At 39.5% G+C, this 13493-nt stretch overlaps 1 protein-coding gene across 9 annotated transcripts in view; it reads left to right on the top strand.

Moving 5' to 3' along the window:
• Positions 1–13493, top strand: part of LOC118415889 (receptor-type tyrosine-protein phosphatase gamma-like) — a 39460-nt gene that overhangs the window by 9146 nt on the left and 16821 nt on the right. For 5 of the 9 annotated variants that reach the window (XM_035820804.1, XM_035820803.1, XM_035820811.1 and 2 more), the window contains exons 6-20: positions 702–770; positions 2974–3103; positions 3625–3822; positions 4114–4209; positions 4773–5099; positions 5973–6126; positions 7592–7630; positions 8667–8758; positions 9164–9361; positions 9791–9870; positions 10445–10481; positions 10752–10849; positions 11257–11391; positions 11947–12098; positions 12559–12694. In XM_035820804.1, the coding sequence (XP_035676697.1) occupies positions 702–770; positions 2974–3103; positions 3625–3822; positions 4114–4209; positions 4773–5099; positions 5973–6126; positions 7592–7630; positions 8667–8758; positions 9164–9361; positions 9791–9870; positions 10445–10481; positions 10752–10849; positions 11257–11391; positions 11947–12098; positions 12559–12694 (1941 nt within the window). Of the gene's footprint in view, positions 1–701; positions 771–2973; positions 3104–3624; positions 3823–4113; positions 4210–4772; positions 5100–5972; positions 6127–7591; positions 7631–8663; positions 8759–9163; positions 9362–9790; positions 9871–10444; positions 10482–10751; positions 10850–11256; positions 11392–11946; positions 12099–12558; positions 12695–13493 lie in introns of all 9 variants that reach the window. The other 4 variants (XM_035820808.1, XM_035820812.1, XM_035820807.1 and 1 more) reach the window with 4 other exon arrangements.

Raw genomic sequence — 13493 nt, 5'->3', positions numbered from 1 at the left:
CCATGCAGCCTTTCCTTTTGCTTAACTCTTGCACAGCTTTAATCCCAATACAACAAGTCAGTTTCAACTTGTCGTTGATCTGACAAGCCAAAGTAACCATAGATTACACAGTAATAAATAGCACTAAATATTGTGAGTGGTCGCTAATAGTGCTCAAATATGCACTGGCATGCAGCATGCACCCTTTTTTGTTCAGCTTGATCCATGACATAACTGCAAAATTGTTTGCCATTGCTGCCATGAATAAGAATGTCTGCAGCTGCTTTTTTGTATTATTGCAATGTTGGTGCTAATCAAATGGATATGCAAGGGATTGCAAAATGCTAATTGAAAAAAAAAGTAAAGGGTGTATTTCCTAATGCAAGTTATATAGCTCTGGCTGGTATCATTGAGACATAATAAGCTTGCTCATGGTGTGAACTGCACATGCACAGTGTGATGCATTGTGAGTAACTTGTCAAACTTGAAGGCCCCTGAGACATAAAGGCATATCAAACAAAACATCTTGAGACAAGAACTGTTTTCACATTAGGGGCCTACACCTTTGACCTCATGCATGCACAGCTAAAACTATGAGCCAGCTTATTGCGTACAAGTAGAGCAGGACTTTTATGTACTTCCAAAGCCATGTGTCAGCCTCTTTGTGTTTTCCAACATCAACTGTTCTTTTTTTGTTTTCTTTCGTCTTCGATGCTGATCAGGTGAATACACCTTGCACGGAAGTTGCAAGCAGAGACCTGAATGCATCTGGCATATGTAGGGACCTTGAGGTCTGTTCCTCTATTCATCTGTTCATCACAATCTGAGTTTAACTTTTGTTTATGTCAAGTTGATTTCTCCTTACTTTTCTTTACATGATTTATGTCCATTTGTTTCACTTTCCTTTGTATTTTTGATAAGTCCATATTAAGTCAACCATCCTTTATATAATTTTTACCTGTATTGTGATGTACCAGATAAATGTTAGGATTTACCTTGTGCATGGTTTAATGAAATAGAATTAGTTATAAGATTGTCAGAACGTGTATGTAGAGCTGTTAGAAACTGTTAAGACATTTGGTCCTTGTTATTATCATAAGCAAGTTCATGGTTTGAACTGCTTGCGTGCAGTGTGGGTAATGTGTCAAATATGAAGGCTCCTGAGACAAACAAAATACTGGTACGTAGACAAGAACTGTTTTCAAGGTAGGAGCCTTCACCTCTGACTTTGCACATGAGCTGTTCAAACTGTGAGCCAGCTTATAGTATAAAAAGACACCCATCTCCAGCCCACAACCTAAATATCAAATTGCACGTAAAAAGTAAGTAAGATCCAGCAACTCTATTTTCCTGTGTTAAACAATGCCTGATGCCATGACTGAAAGTTAACAAGTAGATCAAAGTCTCTGGAAAAATCTTACTTGCCCAATCTGGCAAGTAGGGTAGGACATTTGCTTGCCCGATCAGCACTTTCACTTGCTTGAGACAATCGGGCTAGTGGACTTGTCTAACTCTGAATGTCAATCTTTGCTTTTATGATACATTGTGTGCCATTCTTCAATGAACTTCTGACAGGAAGCAGTCTCTAATTGGTTGACGTTGAGGGAAAAGGCTCTTTGGTTATCAAATTTGTCTGGCCATTAGTCTCCAAAATCATACAATCTGCGGAGATAACAAAGTTACTGTTGGCATTGGAAGCATCTGGTAATTCAAAGCTGGCAGCAGAAGTGAAAAGGAAAGTCAGAGTGTATTCTCAAGTTGCATATAATAGATGATTCATAGATTTCCCCCAGTACATGCACTTCTGGTAGGATTTGCATGTGATACCTGGATTCAACCAACTTCTAAGCCACGTACAGACTAAAGCCTTAAGTCATGGTGTGCCATCATCCAAACAATAAATTTATTTATTCATCTCAAAACATGTGGGTAGCCCCTTCAACTTGTTTGAAGTTGATTTCCAAGGGGGCCCACTACATAAATAACAAAAACGAAACGTGTTACATTCAGTAAGACAACCAGAAGACAACAAACAATATATACAAATAAACCGAAGCGTCTTTACCAAGAACAGTTGTCAAGGTCAACAAAAAAAATTCACTGCAAATGAGCTACAAAGAAATGCTTGGCAGATAGATTTAAAGCTTTATGTCTGCATTTATAACCATACACCAAGGGTATACTGTTTATAGAGAATAATCAGTTGTTAAGGTTGCTCAGCAATGTCAATAATGATCTCCATCGCTCAATAATATAACATCCTCACAATTGTAAAAGGTTGCAGCTGTTCTACAAGGTGTATAAGGCAGTATACATGCTATTATTTTTGGCAAACAAAAGGCTGTTTGCAGTATTGATTCCATTTTAATAATTGTCATGGTGCGTATTGCAAACTTGGTCTTACACATGTGATTTCCATTTGATACAAAAGCATTTCCCCACCTTGACCCTCTCAGGTTGCATTCCATCTCCCAACAGGTTTCTACAATGTGTACTACCACTGATATTCCATTATGGCATGGTCTTTCGGTTGTTTTGTTAGCATGAAAGTCATTTTGGTACAGATCCAAAATACCACAACTGTACTGTACCTGAATAAATTCAAATGCATAATGTGATGACTTATATTTGTTACTAGAAATACACTTCCTGTATTCCAACCACAATGATGAAACTTTCTTACTGAAGAAAGATTAGAACATTGTATGGGCATTGCCACCACCTAGCCTTCCAAAAGCATGGGTTCACTGCATAAGATACCTGATGTCTAAAGAAACATTCTGTTAACTGTTAATTCATGTTTCTGCTATCATTGAAAACCACACGTTACTTTATCAAATTGTACAGGTACAGGTATAAATGTAGGTCTGTACCCATGCCTGTACCTGTACATAATAATACATGTACTTGTACGTGAACCTGATATTACAAATGTATATGTAGGTATGCAGCACTTTCTTCCAGTGTTTTTACCATTCCCGTGCTCTATTCCAGAATGCCACCATCAGTGGCCTCCTTCCCCTCACCCTGTACAAGGTGCAGGTGCTGGTGTACTATGATTTTGGGTCAGGTCGGCTGGTGTATGGGGACTGGAGGGTCAACCATACACAGACAACAGAGGGAGGTCTGTATCAGAGGACTATTATGAATTTACTACATGTACTTTGTACTGTCTGTAAAGGTCTGTTCTGTGAATGGAAAGGATGTAAAACTTGTCAATGAAAGTTAGACATCCAGGTAGTAAGATACTCCAAAGAATAGTAACTTTTCCAAGGATATTTTGGAAAATACAATTTTTCAAAGTCATAATTGAGTTGCTCGAGTAACTACTATTTGGCAATTTACAAATTTGTTCAAATTTGCCTTGTGAAAGAGTAAAATGTTGCACTGCTGCCTTTGCATCATACTCCTTTCTTAGAGTGCGAATTAAAAGAACCCTCAACTTTTAGATGTATTTTCAATCCTTGACTGGTCTTCTATATTGTTTTTCCTCCAATTATCCCTATGCATGTATATTAAACATTAAATTTAGTCATTTCCCTGCTAAGATTACATTATATGTATCTCCATAACCAGTAGAGAATTGTTAACCAAATCGTTACTTTCGTGTGCAAAAAGGTTAACAGTCTTACCCCCATTTTTCAGCTGCACCAGTACCAGTAATAGATAGAGACAAACCTGAGACTACAGCCTACAGCATCGGTATAGCCTGGACTGTCCCCAGCCCCCCTGTAGCCAGGATCCTGGGCTTCCGTATCTACTACTGTTTATACAGCACCTGTCCCTCCAACAAAACTGTCATCGAAGTTGGGGACGTAAGGTCTTACGTTATAAAAGACCTACGTGAGTACAGTTCAATATTATACGTTGTTTCTTACTAGCTTTGTAATGAACAACTGGTATTATATTGCATAGTGAGTGACCTGTCATAGGTAGCTTTGTATTACTTGTGAAACACCAAGATGGTGGCTTCATTTCATCAAATGTTTGCATTTTTTGTCTTTATTTTGCATGTCTATGTTTTGACGAATGTTGGTTGGGCTGTTGGATCAGTCTTTTGATATGTTATGCCACATAGCAGTTTGCAGGGTTTGCAGTTGATTGACAGACACCTCTTGTATGTCTTCTCCGCAGAACCGTCTACTTTCTACATGGTTTCTATGGAGAGCTTCAACAGTGGATCCACCAGTTCCAGAACTAGAGACTTCCCTGTTAACACTGATGTTCTACGTAAGTATGGCTATCATGGATTAAGGATTGATTCTGTAGAAGGTCTGTTCTACATTATGGTCACACTGTTGTAAAATGGTTGTGAAGTAATCAGTAGTAAAAGGAGTCAAAATGCACATTTGTGAACTTAGAATGTTTTGCTTTTTTTGTGAATTCAAAAATATGATTTGCCATCTACAAATAAATGTATTGTATTGCTTACCAACATTGTACATTCCTTTTTGTCTTTTGGTGATTCTCAGAACCCCCTTTTCACTGGAGACGACCACAGCTCAGTGACCACTGAGCCTCCAAATATTTGACACTTGCTCAACAAATTTCATAGACTAAACAAGTATTTTTGACATTTTGTGTGTTTTATCTTGTACCATGTGTTATATTCCAGTTGTGAAATTAAGGCTCATGCAAGTCCAATTTTGGCTGCTGTATGGTCACTCAGCGATCACTGTCTGGTTGAAAGGGGGCCTAATGGACCTACATTTGTACCAGTTGCTGCTCTATCTGCATGATAAAATTTGGCTCTGTCTCTTTGGCCCCGTTTCACCCCTCTCCACTCCTCACAGCCCCCTTCAAACCAGAGCAACTCAGAATCGAGCAGGTCTCGGCTACCAGCATCAATGTGAGCTGGACCCAGCCGGGGATGGCCCTTCGCAGGGTGGACAGCTTCTATGTTCTCTACAGCCAGTGCTCCTTTATGTACCTCTTTTGTGCGCTGCCGCAAAGGCGGGAGGTCCCCGTTCGTGACGGCCCCGTCCAGTGGTCCCTGCTGGAGGACCTGAAGCCCGCCAGTCCCTACCAATTGAACGTTACGGCTAAAGTGCGCAGTAAAATCCACGGGCGGAATTATGTCAACACCTCTGAATCTGAAAAGATCTTCCTTGCGGTGTCCGGTGGGTCTACCAACTCTTCTGTCACTTTCTCCTCCTCTCTCTCTCTCTTTCCTCCCTCGTAGCTGTGCTGTGCTGCTAGCTTGTGATCACTAATGTGTGAAATTAACTGGTAGTTTGTAGTTCACTAGATGTTGTTCTTGTTAAACAAGATATGTTTAACCTTTCTTTGTCAAAGTTTGGTGTGCATAACAAAGTTGCAGGTTTGCAGTGCTTTTGATGCATAGATAGTTAGATCCCCCCTTTCACACTGTGACTGTGTAGATAGTTTAGCTCTAAGTGATTGAAGTAACAGATTTACATGTGTGCCTTCTGTGTTTTTCTAGATGTAGCATTTTTTTGTATGCAACAGTAGATTATTTATAGTACAAACATCAAGCTAAACTGTTAAGGAAATGGTTACCTCTGCTGAAAGTGTAGCACAGCAAGTTTTGTGATTTCATCCAAAAGAAACTCACACATGTCTTTAACTACCAGGGTACACAGCAAAATTAATGCAACACGATGAAGGTTAATTTATTGTTTTTCTCAGTGTAACATGCTACCAGAAATTACTGCACCTCAAGAAATTCACAATACAAAAAAGTCACTCAAGCAAGTGGAAGAATTTTGTGAAATACAAAATTTGTTTTATCCCTCATCAATGTACCTCAGGTGCCACAAAGTTGAAGGGTCATCATTTAACATTTCCACGACTGGAACTCCTGTTGAGAACTTTTTCTGGCGAACACTTTGTCAAAAGGATGGAAACAATTCAAAGTCTGCAATCTTACAATTTCATTTGATGATCAGTCAGTCATTCAATGTAAAGGTATTCATATTATATAACTGTATGCAGTCTGATATAATAGTGTAATTTCCTGACTTCTGTTGCAGCTCCCACAAAAACCCCACCCCCCGTGCAGACCACCAGTGCCCGTACCACCGTGGAGGTAGACAACAGTAGTGGTACCGGCGCCATCATCGGGATAGCCATTGCTCTCGGTGCTTTCCTGGTCATTCTTCTGGTTCTGGCTGCTGTTTACTTTAGGTAAGAATTATCATATGGCTTCTCAGCAGTACAATTTCTGACCTTTTCTTCATTTTGTCAGCTAGTTGTGTTTTAACTTTGACATCTTTTTGTATCATTGGATGACAGATGTTTCTAGCTCCCTTGGAGTAAATCTTGATTGGTTGCTATACTGTTTTCCATTGTTTAAAATCCAATCAATTATCTACATTGTATATACATTGTGTATTGACTTGCTGGTACACATGTATTATGTACATGAGTGATTAATCTGATTGCTTCTACCAGTTTGTAATGGGGAAAGCTACTTATCTTTTTGGGAAAGTTGTCCTTCGACATGCCTACAACTGTACATTTCTTTCAAAGTGGACAGCTCAGGAAACAAATTCTAATTTGTATAAGATGTACAGTCAAACCTGCACAAGTGACCCCCACTACATAAGCACCACTTTTTTTCCATGGACACAATGCTGTCTATAGTGAACATCTGTCCAAATGAACAGATTTTATTTGTCCTCTTAGTAGTCTTCTTGGGCAATTTTGACTGTATGTTACAAAGTGGTAGTGATTAAAAATTTCTTCCTGGATCAATTCAGCTCTGACCACCTGAACAATCAACTACACTACAACTTACAAGCTAGTCTCAGACCATTGGGAATGCATTTGTATATAGACTGATAGTCTATTTTCCTGTGACAGTGGCCTGTGTTAGAGGTGATATCTGTTTCCCCATGCCTAGCATTAGGCCCATTTCAAAGTCACTTTGTTGTGAATAAATGTCTTTAAATATAATAAAACTTGAAAGTTCCTTCCATTTGCTTTCCCGGTTTCTATTCAGAAAGCAGAAACTTTTAGCAAATTTTCCTACATGGTCTTTTTGCATTGAAAGTTTTAAATCCAGTTATTAGATTCTAGACAATGCAACATGTACATTTTGTATGTGATCTTTCCTGATATTGAGGACAGCAAATTGAACAAAAGAGTTAAAATCAAGAAGGTAGGTTTAACTGTGGAACAGAATGATGTCGTTGAGATTTAGCATACAAAATGGGTCCAATGTTAGACAAGACTTTACGCCAGCCTTGGTGGTATTGCAGGGTTGTAGCCAGCGCCCGTCCTTCTGTCCTTTGACGGAATTTTGCAGCTGGGGACGGAAAATGATTTTGCCCATTTTGTCCTCTGTGATGTACAAAAGTCGATAATGTAAAGATATAAAAAAACTCCCTTGTGGAATATTTTACCAAGACAGATGCCGTTGAACAGCTTAGTCTACCAGCAAAATTTACACCTCAAAATGCAGGAAATAGCATTTCAAAGGGTCTAGATTTCAAAATTTTCCGGGGGAGCATGGCGCGACATCTTGCGCCTTGGGTGGTCATTAGGATTCAAAATGAAGGGGACAGAAAATGATTTGAGGCTGGCTGCAACCCTGTGGTGTTGTGACTGTGTACACTGACTTCCTGTCTCACCTGGGTTGTCTTCTCAGGCAACATGGCTGTCATGTGGCAAGACGATTACGATCAAGGTCCTGCCTGTCATCTCCTTCACTTTGGTTTTCATTTGACGTCACCTTTTCCTCACCTCGTTTGATAACACTTCCATCTGATATGTGATACCGTGTTTTTTTATAACAAAGTTGGTATATTCCTTTGAATGAGAGTACAGTTGTACAAGCTAATCCCAATTGTTGCCATTCTTCAAATACTGTATATAGTAATTTACCTGCTGGTACATGTATACACTATGATATGTACATGTCACAGTAGTAACTAGTTGGTTGAAAGTCCAACAGTTTAACTTCCATTTGCTGTGTGTGATTTTGCACTGTTTGCACATGCTAGAGTAATGTCCTATGATTGACATGAAAACTGAGTTGCATTCTGCATGAGTTGTGCATGGAACATTAAGGATGTACTCACAGTCTCAGTAACACTGTGTTTCACCAACCATGCTACAGAGTTGCCTGCCTTGGGATGCATGCTGCACTGCATCACTTAAGGTTTAGATCAGTGGAATGAACATTATTCAGTTACATGTATGCTTGTATAATACTTACAACATTTGTTGTTGGTCAACCGTGTGTCACTTTGGGTAACTATTGAGCAAGAGCCAAACTAGACTTTTCATCATGATCATCATATAAGTGGAGAAATACATGTACAATGTTACCATTCAAAAACTATATGATATATTTAGCAACTTTGCAGCAGGCCAAAGATTATCTGTACATACCAAATTCACCCATATAAAAAAAGAAAAAAAAACTGTAGTACAGAAATGGAAAAAATGTTTTTTTTTAGATATTAACACTTAGTAATATGGCAATCTTGTGTAAATTTGAACAGTTTACCTAGTACCTACCTACTTAATTCATATACCTACCTAGCTACCTCCCTAGTTATTTGACCTCCATGTCGTTAGAGGTGTATACCTCAATCAGAAGACAATAACTGATATGGGTTTGGCTCTCTGCTACTCCTTTTTATGTCCTTTTCTATCCATCATTTGTGAGAACCAACACAGAAGAAGGTTCTAACTGAGGTTTATTTTGGTATTAGCAGGAAGTTTCACCAGACGGCGTGTTACTACATCGACGATGATGGGTCTCCTAGGGTGGTGAAGATACAGCACATTCCACTGCCGGTCATGTTGGGTGAGTTGTCCCTATCCCTGTCTATCCATTACAAACAGTTCAACCAATGAGAGAGAGGTTACATGCCCAATATTTTAATTTTTATGTTTCATTTTGTATTTCTATGTCTGTGTCTCTGTGGGGCTTTGGATCAGTCTTAGACTATTAAACTTTTAAAGGCCAAAATTACTTCGACTTTTTTCGACTTATGTTGGGTGTCACTCTTTATCTACCACCCAAACCATCTTGGCAGCCCAGAAACTTCTTATTTTTATGATATACGTAAATATTCACACCTGTTTTTGTTTTGACATGTTGTATCAGTAAGAAGCAAAGCCTACAGCATGAATGTGTGATTCTACAAATGTATTGTCATTGCTCTTAAACGCCAACATCTATTTTTGTCTTGTTTGTCCCTACAATCAGATGGGGAGAATTCACAGTCCATTGCTGTTGGGCAGTTTGCAAAGCACGTGTCCTCCCTCCATGCGGACAGTGACCACGGCTTTGCCTTGGAGTATGAGGAGATCCACCAAAGCACAGCCAACAGGTCGGACCTGAAGTGGGAACACACCATGCACCCGGACAACAAGCACAAGAACAGATACATCAACATCGTGGCATGTAAGTCAGTCCATGTGATGGAGAAGCCAGGAGACAATATTGTGACTTTCCTCTGTGTATAGAGGTTTTGTTTCAGTGTGTCTGTTTATTTGTTTGCTTGTGTGTCCATAGTTAATTGTATGCAGAGTGGCTGATTACCACATGCTAGGCACGTCAGGGACACTGACAGGAAGTTAGGTCAAAGGTCCTAAAATAGGTTATACTATGAGAGCCAGACAAGTGGAGAAAATGCAATGGTCAGATCAGCGAGAAATTCACAAAAACTGAAAATATTTCATAGAGGTTTGATTTCTTGTTAAAGTCATTCTTGCAATCAGCAGACTTTGTGCACAAGTAATAGGATTTTGTTTTACCCTCAGAGCTTTGTTATCATCTTTACTTACCCTTTTATATGACCAAGAAAATAAATGTCCATCTCCCCCTATTTAGATGACCACAGCCGTGTACAGCTGAAGCCAGTGTTGGGCAGACAGAAGCACTCAGACTACATCAATGCAAACTTTGTGGATGTAAGTATTGTAGGACATACACAGATGTCTTTTCTCCCTTTCTTTATTCGTTTGTAGCACAAACAATATTACAATGCTACTGGGTATGTCCCTGTGGTGTAAGCAGTAGTGCAATCCTGCTGTTTCACCATATAGATCAAATTCCATTAATTCGTGGCCTGGCGAAGTGTCAAACACACTTATCTAGTATAGAATGGGTGATCCGGTGTGTTTTACAGAAAACAATAGCCATAATGATCCCTTATTCCTTGATTCCCTCCATTGAGGATAACTGCTTTGCCTACTTTTAATGTTTATTGAGGAGTTTTAAAATTTGTTATACCCTTGTATGTCTTCTGAAACATACGTCAGTGGTTGATGTGGTCAGAGCATGTTTGAACTTTAACTTGGTTGGCAGAATTATGAATAAACTCTGTGAAGTCCTTTGAAATTGATCTTGGCTTGTCTTGTGTTGTTTATCAGAGGACCGTCTGATAGACACATGTTCCTGTCAAAACGTAGATTTTTCTGACTGAGTTTGAATGTCATGTCTATTCAGTGGTCTGAGTTAACAGTTTTTTCAACTTCATTGTAGGGATATGAAAAGGCAAGAAAGTTCATAGCTGCTCAAGGTGGGTGACTGTTGAATATTGTACAAGAATACTGCGTTCTTAGAGTGTGTTTCAAATCTTTGTACTTTCATGCTTTTACAATGTAGCATAACGTTACATACTGTATATTCATGTATGTGTGATGGAAAGTTTTTGATTTATTTCAAAAGACATGACATGAAAGGGGTGTTGTTAAATGAACATCATGGGGTTCAAGTTTATGTTTTGTAGGTAGCTCATTGTAAAAAGGTAATCCCATAATGTTTAAATGTATGTTTTCTGTATTTCTAGGTCCTCTGAAGGCGACGTTTGGAGACTTCTGGAGGATGGTGTGGGAACAGAACACGGCTGTGATCATCATGCTTACCAACCTAGTGGAGCGTGGAAGGGTGAGTTCCCTAAACTGTTTATCTAATAGTCAGAGTATGGTACAAGGATTACGTTGGATCAAGAGCTGGCCATTCATTTATATGCTTTATCTTACTATGTTTGGCTTATTCATATGAAAGGGCTTGATCTTGTTTGCTGGGCCTTTATTTATTCGTGAAAAACTAAAATCGACATGCTGGCCACTTGTATCTTTTGAGATCATGAGGGAAGAGGACTGGTACATGTAAGGTTTAGACAGAATACATGTCAGATTACATGATTGAACCCCAAGTAAATCCATGAAAAGATCATCCTAATAATCCATATATATATCCTAACACATACATTTACAAAATCATTACACAGAAAAAAAGTTTCTTAAGCTAGAAAAAAGTGTCTGAACCTTTCTTCACCTTTGTGTTTCCAGCGGAAGTGTGACCAGTACTGGCCCACAGATGGGACGGAGCAGTATGGACTGGTCACCGTCACCCTGAAGCACACCAAGGTGCTGGCAAACTACACCATCAGGACTTTCTCCTTACGCCATGCCAAGGTCAAAAAGGTGGGTTTCAAAGCCAAGAAGATTCATAGCAACCATTTTTTAAACACTGTCGAGTTTTGGAACTTGGGATGAAGTGAATGTATTGATGTGACTCACACCATCAGGGCATTCTACTTACGCCATGCCAAGGTCATAATGGTTTGTATCAAAATTTAAGAGTGTTCACCAGTTTCTTTCAAACATGTTTGAGTTTTGAACATCTGGAACTTTGTAATGAAGCAAAGGTATTGATGTGACTCACACACACACATCCTACAAGTAGATACAAAATGCCAGGATTTGAAGAAATAAATTACCATGATTCAGTGAAATCGGAAGAACGTGATAAGATAAATTAAAAGCAATGCCATGTTCTGAAATAAACATTGTGAAATTAAGAATCAGAGTACCGTTGATTCCAGGTCTTTTATAGAATCTGATTCTGTTTTGATTCAGACTTGTGTAATTGATATCTTCTGTTCTTCTGCACTGTCATGAAATACTGCATGAGCAACAGAATCCCTGTTCCCTTGCTACACTTATATTTCACAAGCTAAACCCCTGATTTTCTCCCAGGGAAAGGCTGAGCGCACAGTGCTGCAGTACCACTACACACAGTGGCCCGACCACGGCACCCCTGACTACGCCCTCCCCGTCCTGACCTTCATCAGGAAGTCAGCTGTTGTCAGAGGGGGGGAGGATGTGGGGCCCATGGTGGTGCACTGCAGGTATGGCTACTCAAGCTGCAATGTGTAACAGTGTATGAAATAAATGTAGAGACCATGTACAGTTTGTACCAGGAAAATAGATTTTTATTACTGTTATGTAGAAAACCATGGGCCACACATGTATTTCAAGCATAATACATTTGTATGTTGAAAATATGCTCTTTTTTATCCAGTTAAATACATTGAATGTAGTAATACATGTTATTTTCAATAGTATAATGTACGTAGGAATTGTAGTTTGCAATTGTAGGTAGCACATGAATCTATATTGTTTTGAATGTTAGCTAGTAATGGTATGTAGAAACATTACAGTAGCAATAGAGTTGCGTAGAACAACTTTCTACAGAGCTTTCTTTTAGCATACTTGGAAACTTGCTTTAGCACTAATACTTACACATGTAAAATCAAGAACAACTGTGGCCCTCAGTATATGTAAAGTGAGTGTGCCCCTCCCTTACAGTGCCGGAGTGGGGAGGACAGGGACCTACATCGTGCTGGACACCATGATGAGGCAGGTGGAAGAGAAACATTCGGTCAACATCAAGGGCTTCCTCAAGCACATCCGCACACAGAGGAACTACCTTGTACAGACAGAGGTCGGTTCTCCTTACCCTCTTTTGTAGTTATAGCAGTATCAAATTCTATGTTTCAAAGGGTATGTCACCCCGTAAGGGGCGGTATAACCCCGTCGTGTGTAAACATGTGCGAACATGTTTGATCACGTCGACCGATGATGATGATGATGATGATGATGTTTCACATATATACAATATGTAGACTTAATGTGCCCTGAGAACTAGGCCTAAAATCAGAACATTTTCCTTAGTACCTCTCAATACAAGTACTGCTTAAGGAGACAGTACACGTATATTATTGGCAACAGCCATCAGAAGTGCCCCCTATCTGTTGGCAGTTGCAGTATATCTTCTGCCATGATGCGCTGCCGAAGTTCATGAGAACTAAGGCTAGAAACAGGACATTTTCTTGAGTCCCTCTCAATGTACTAGTAACATCCATTGGCATAATACCGGTCGGTTTACTGCAATTTCTCAAGCAATGCTAATTTGGCAAATGATCAAAGCATCATTTTCTCCAGTTACATGTTGCTGTTACAGCTTACCTTTACCACTTCTTCTGTGTAAATTATTTTGTCTCTCTGGTCCTGCTAAAAACATAATATCGTAATTGGAACACACCGCGGAATTGCACGGAGAACGGGCGCGTGGTTGGAAGGGGGTGCACTATACCGGCCGAACGAAACACGGCACAATTAACTGCCGCTATGTACCTTTATACATCCTCTGTTGTTCCTTTCTTTCCTGTTAGTAGTTGCACAAAACAAAAATCTGCATGAGCATACAAAAAGTCATGAGAAAATGGGCGTATACTGACAAG

The sequence above is a fragment of the Branchiostoma floridae genome, chromosome 5 (assembly GCF_000003815.2).
Source record: "Branchiostoma floridae strain S238N-H82 chromosome 5, Bfl_VNyyK, whole genome shotgun sequence".
NCBI lineage: Eukaryota > Metazoa > Chordata > Leptocardii > Amphioxiformes > Branchiostomatidae > Branchiostoma > Branchiostoma floridae.
The sequence above is the reverse complement of the archived record's forward strand: the minus strand, read 5'-3'. Positions and strand labels throughout refer to the sequence as shown.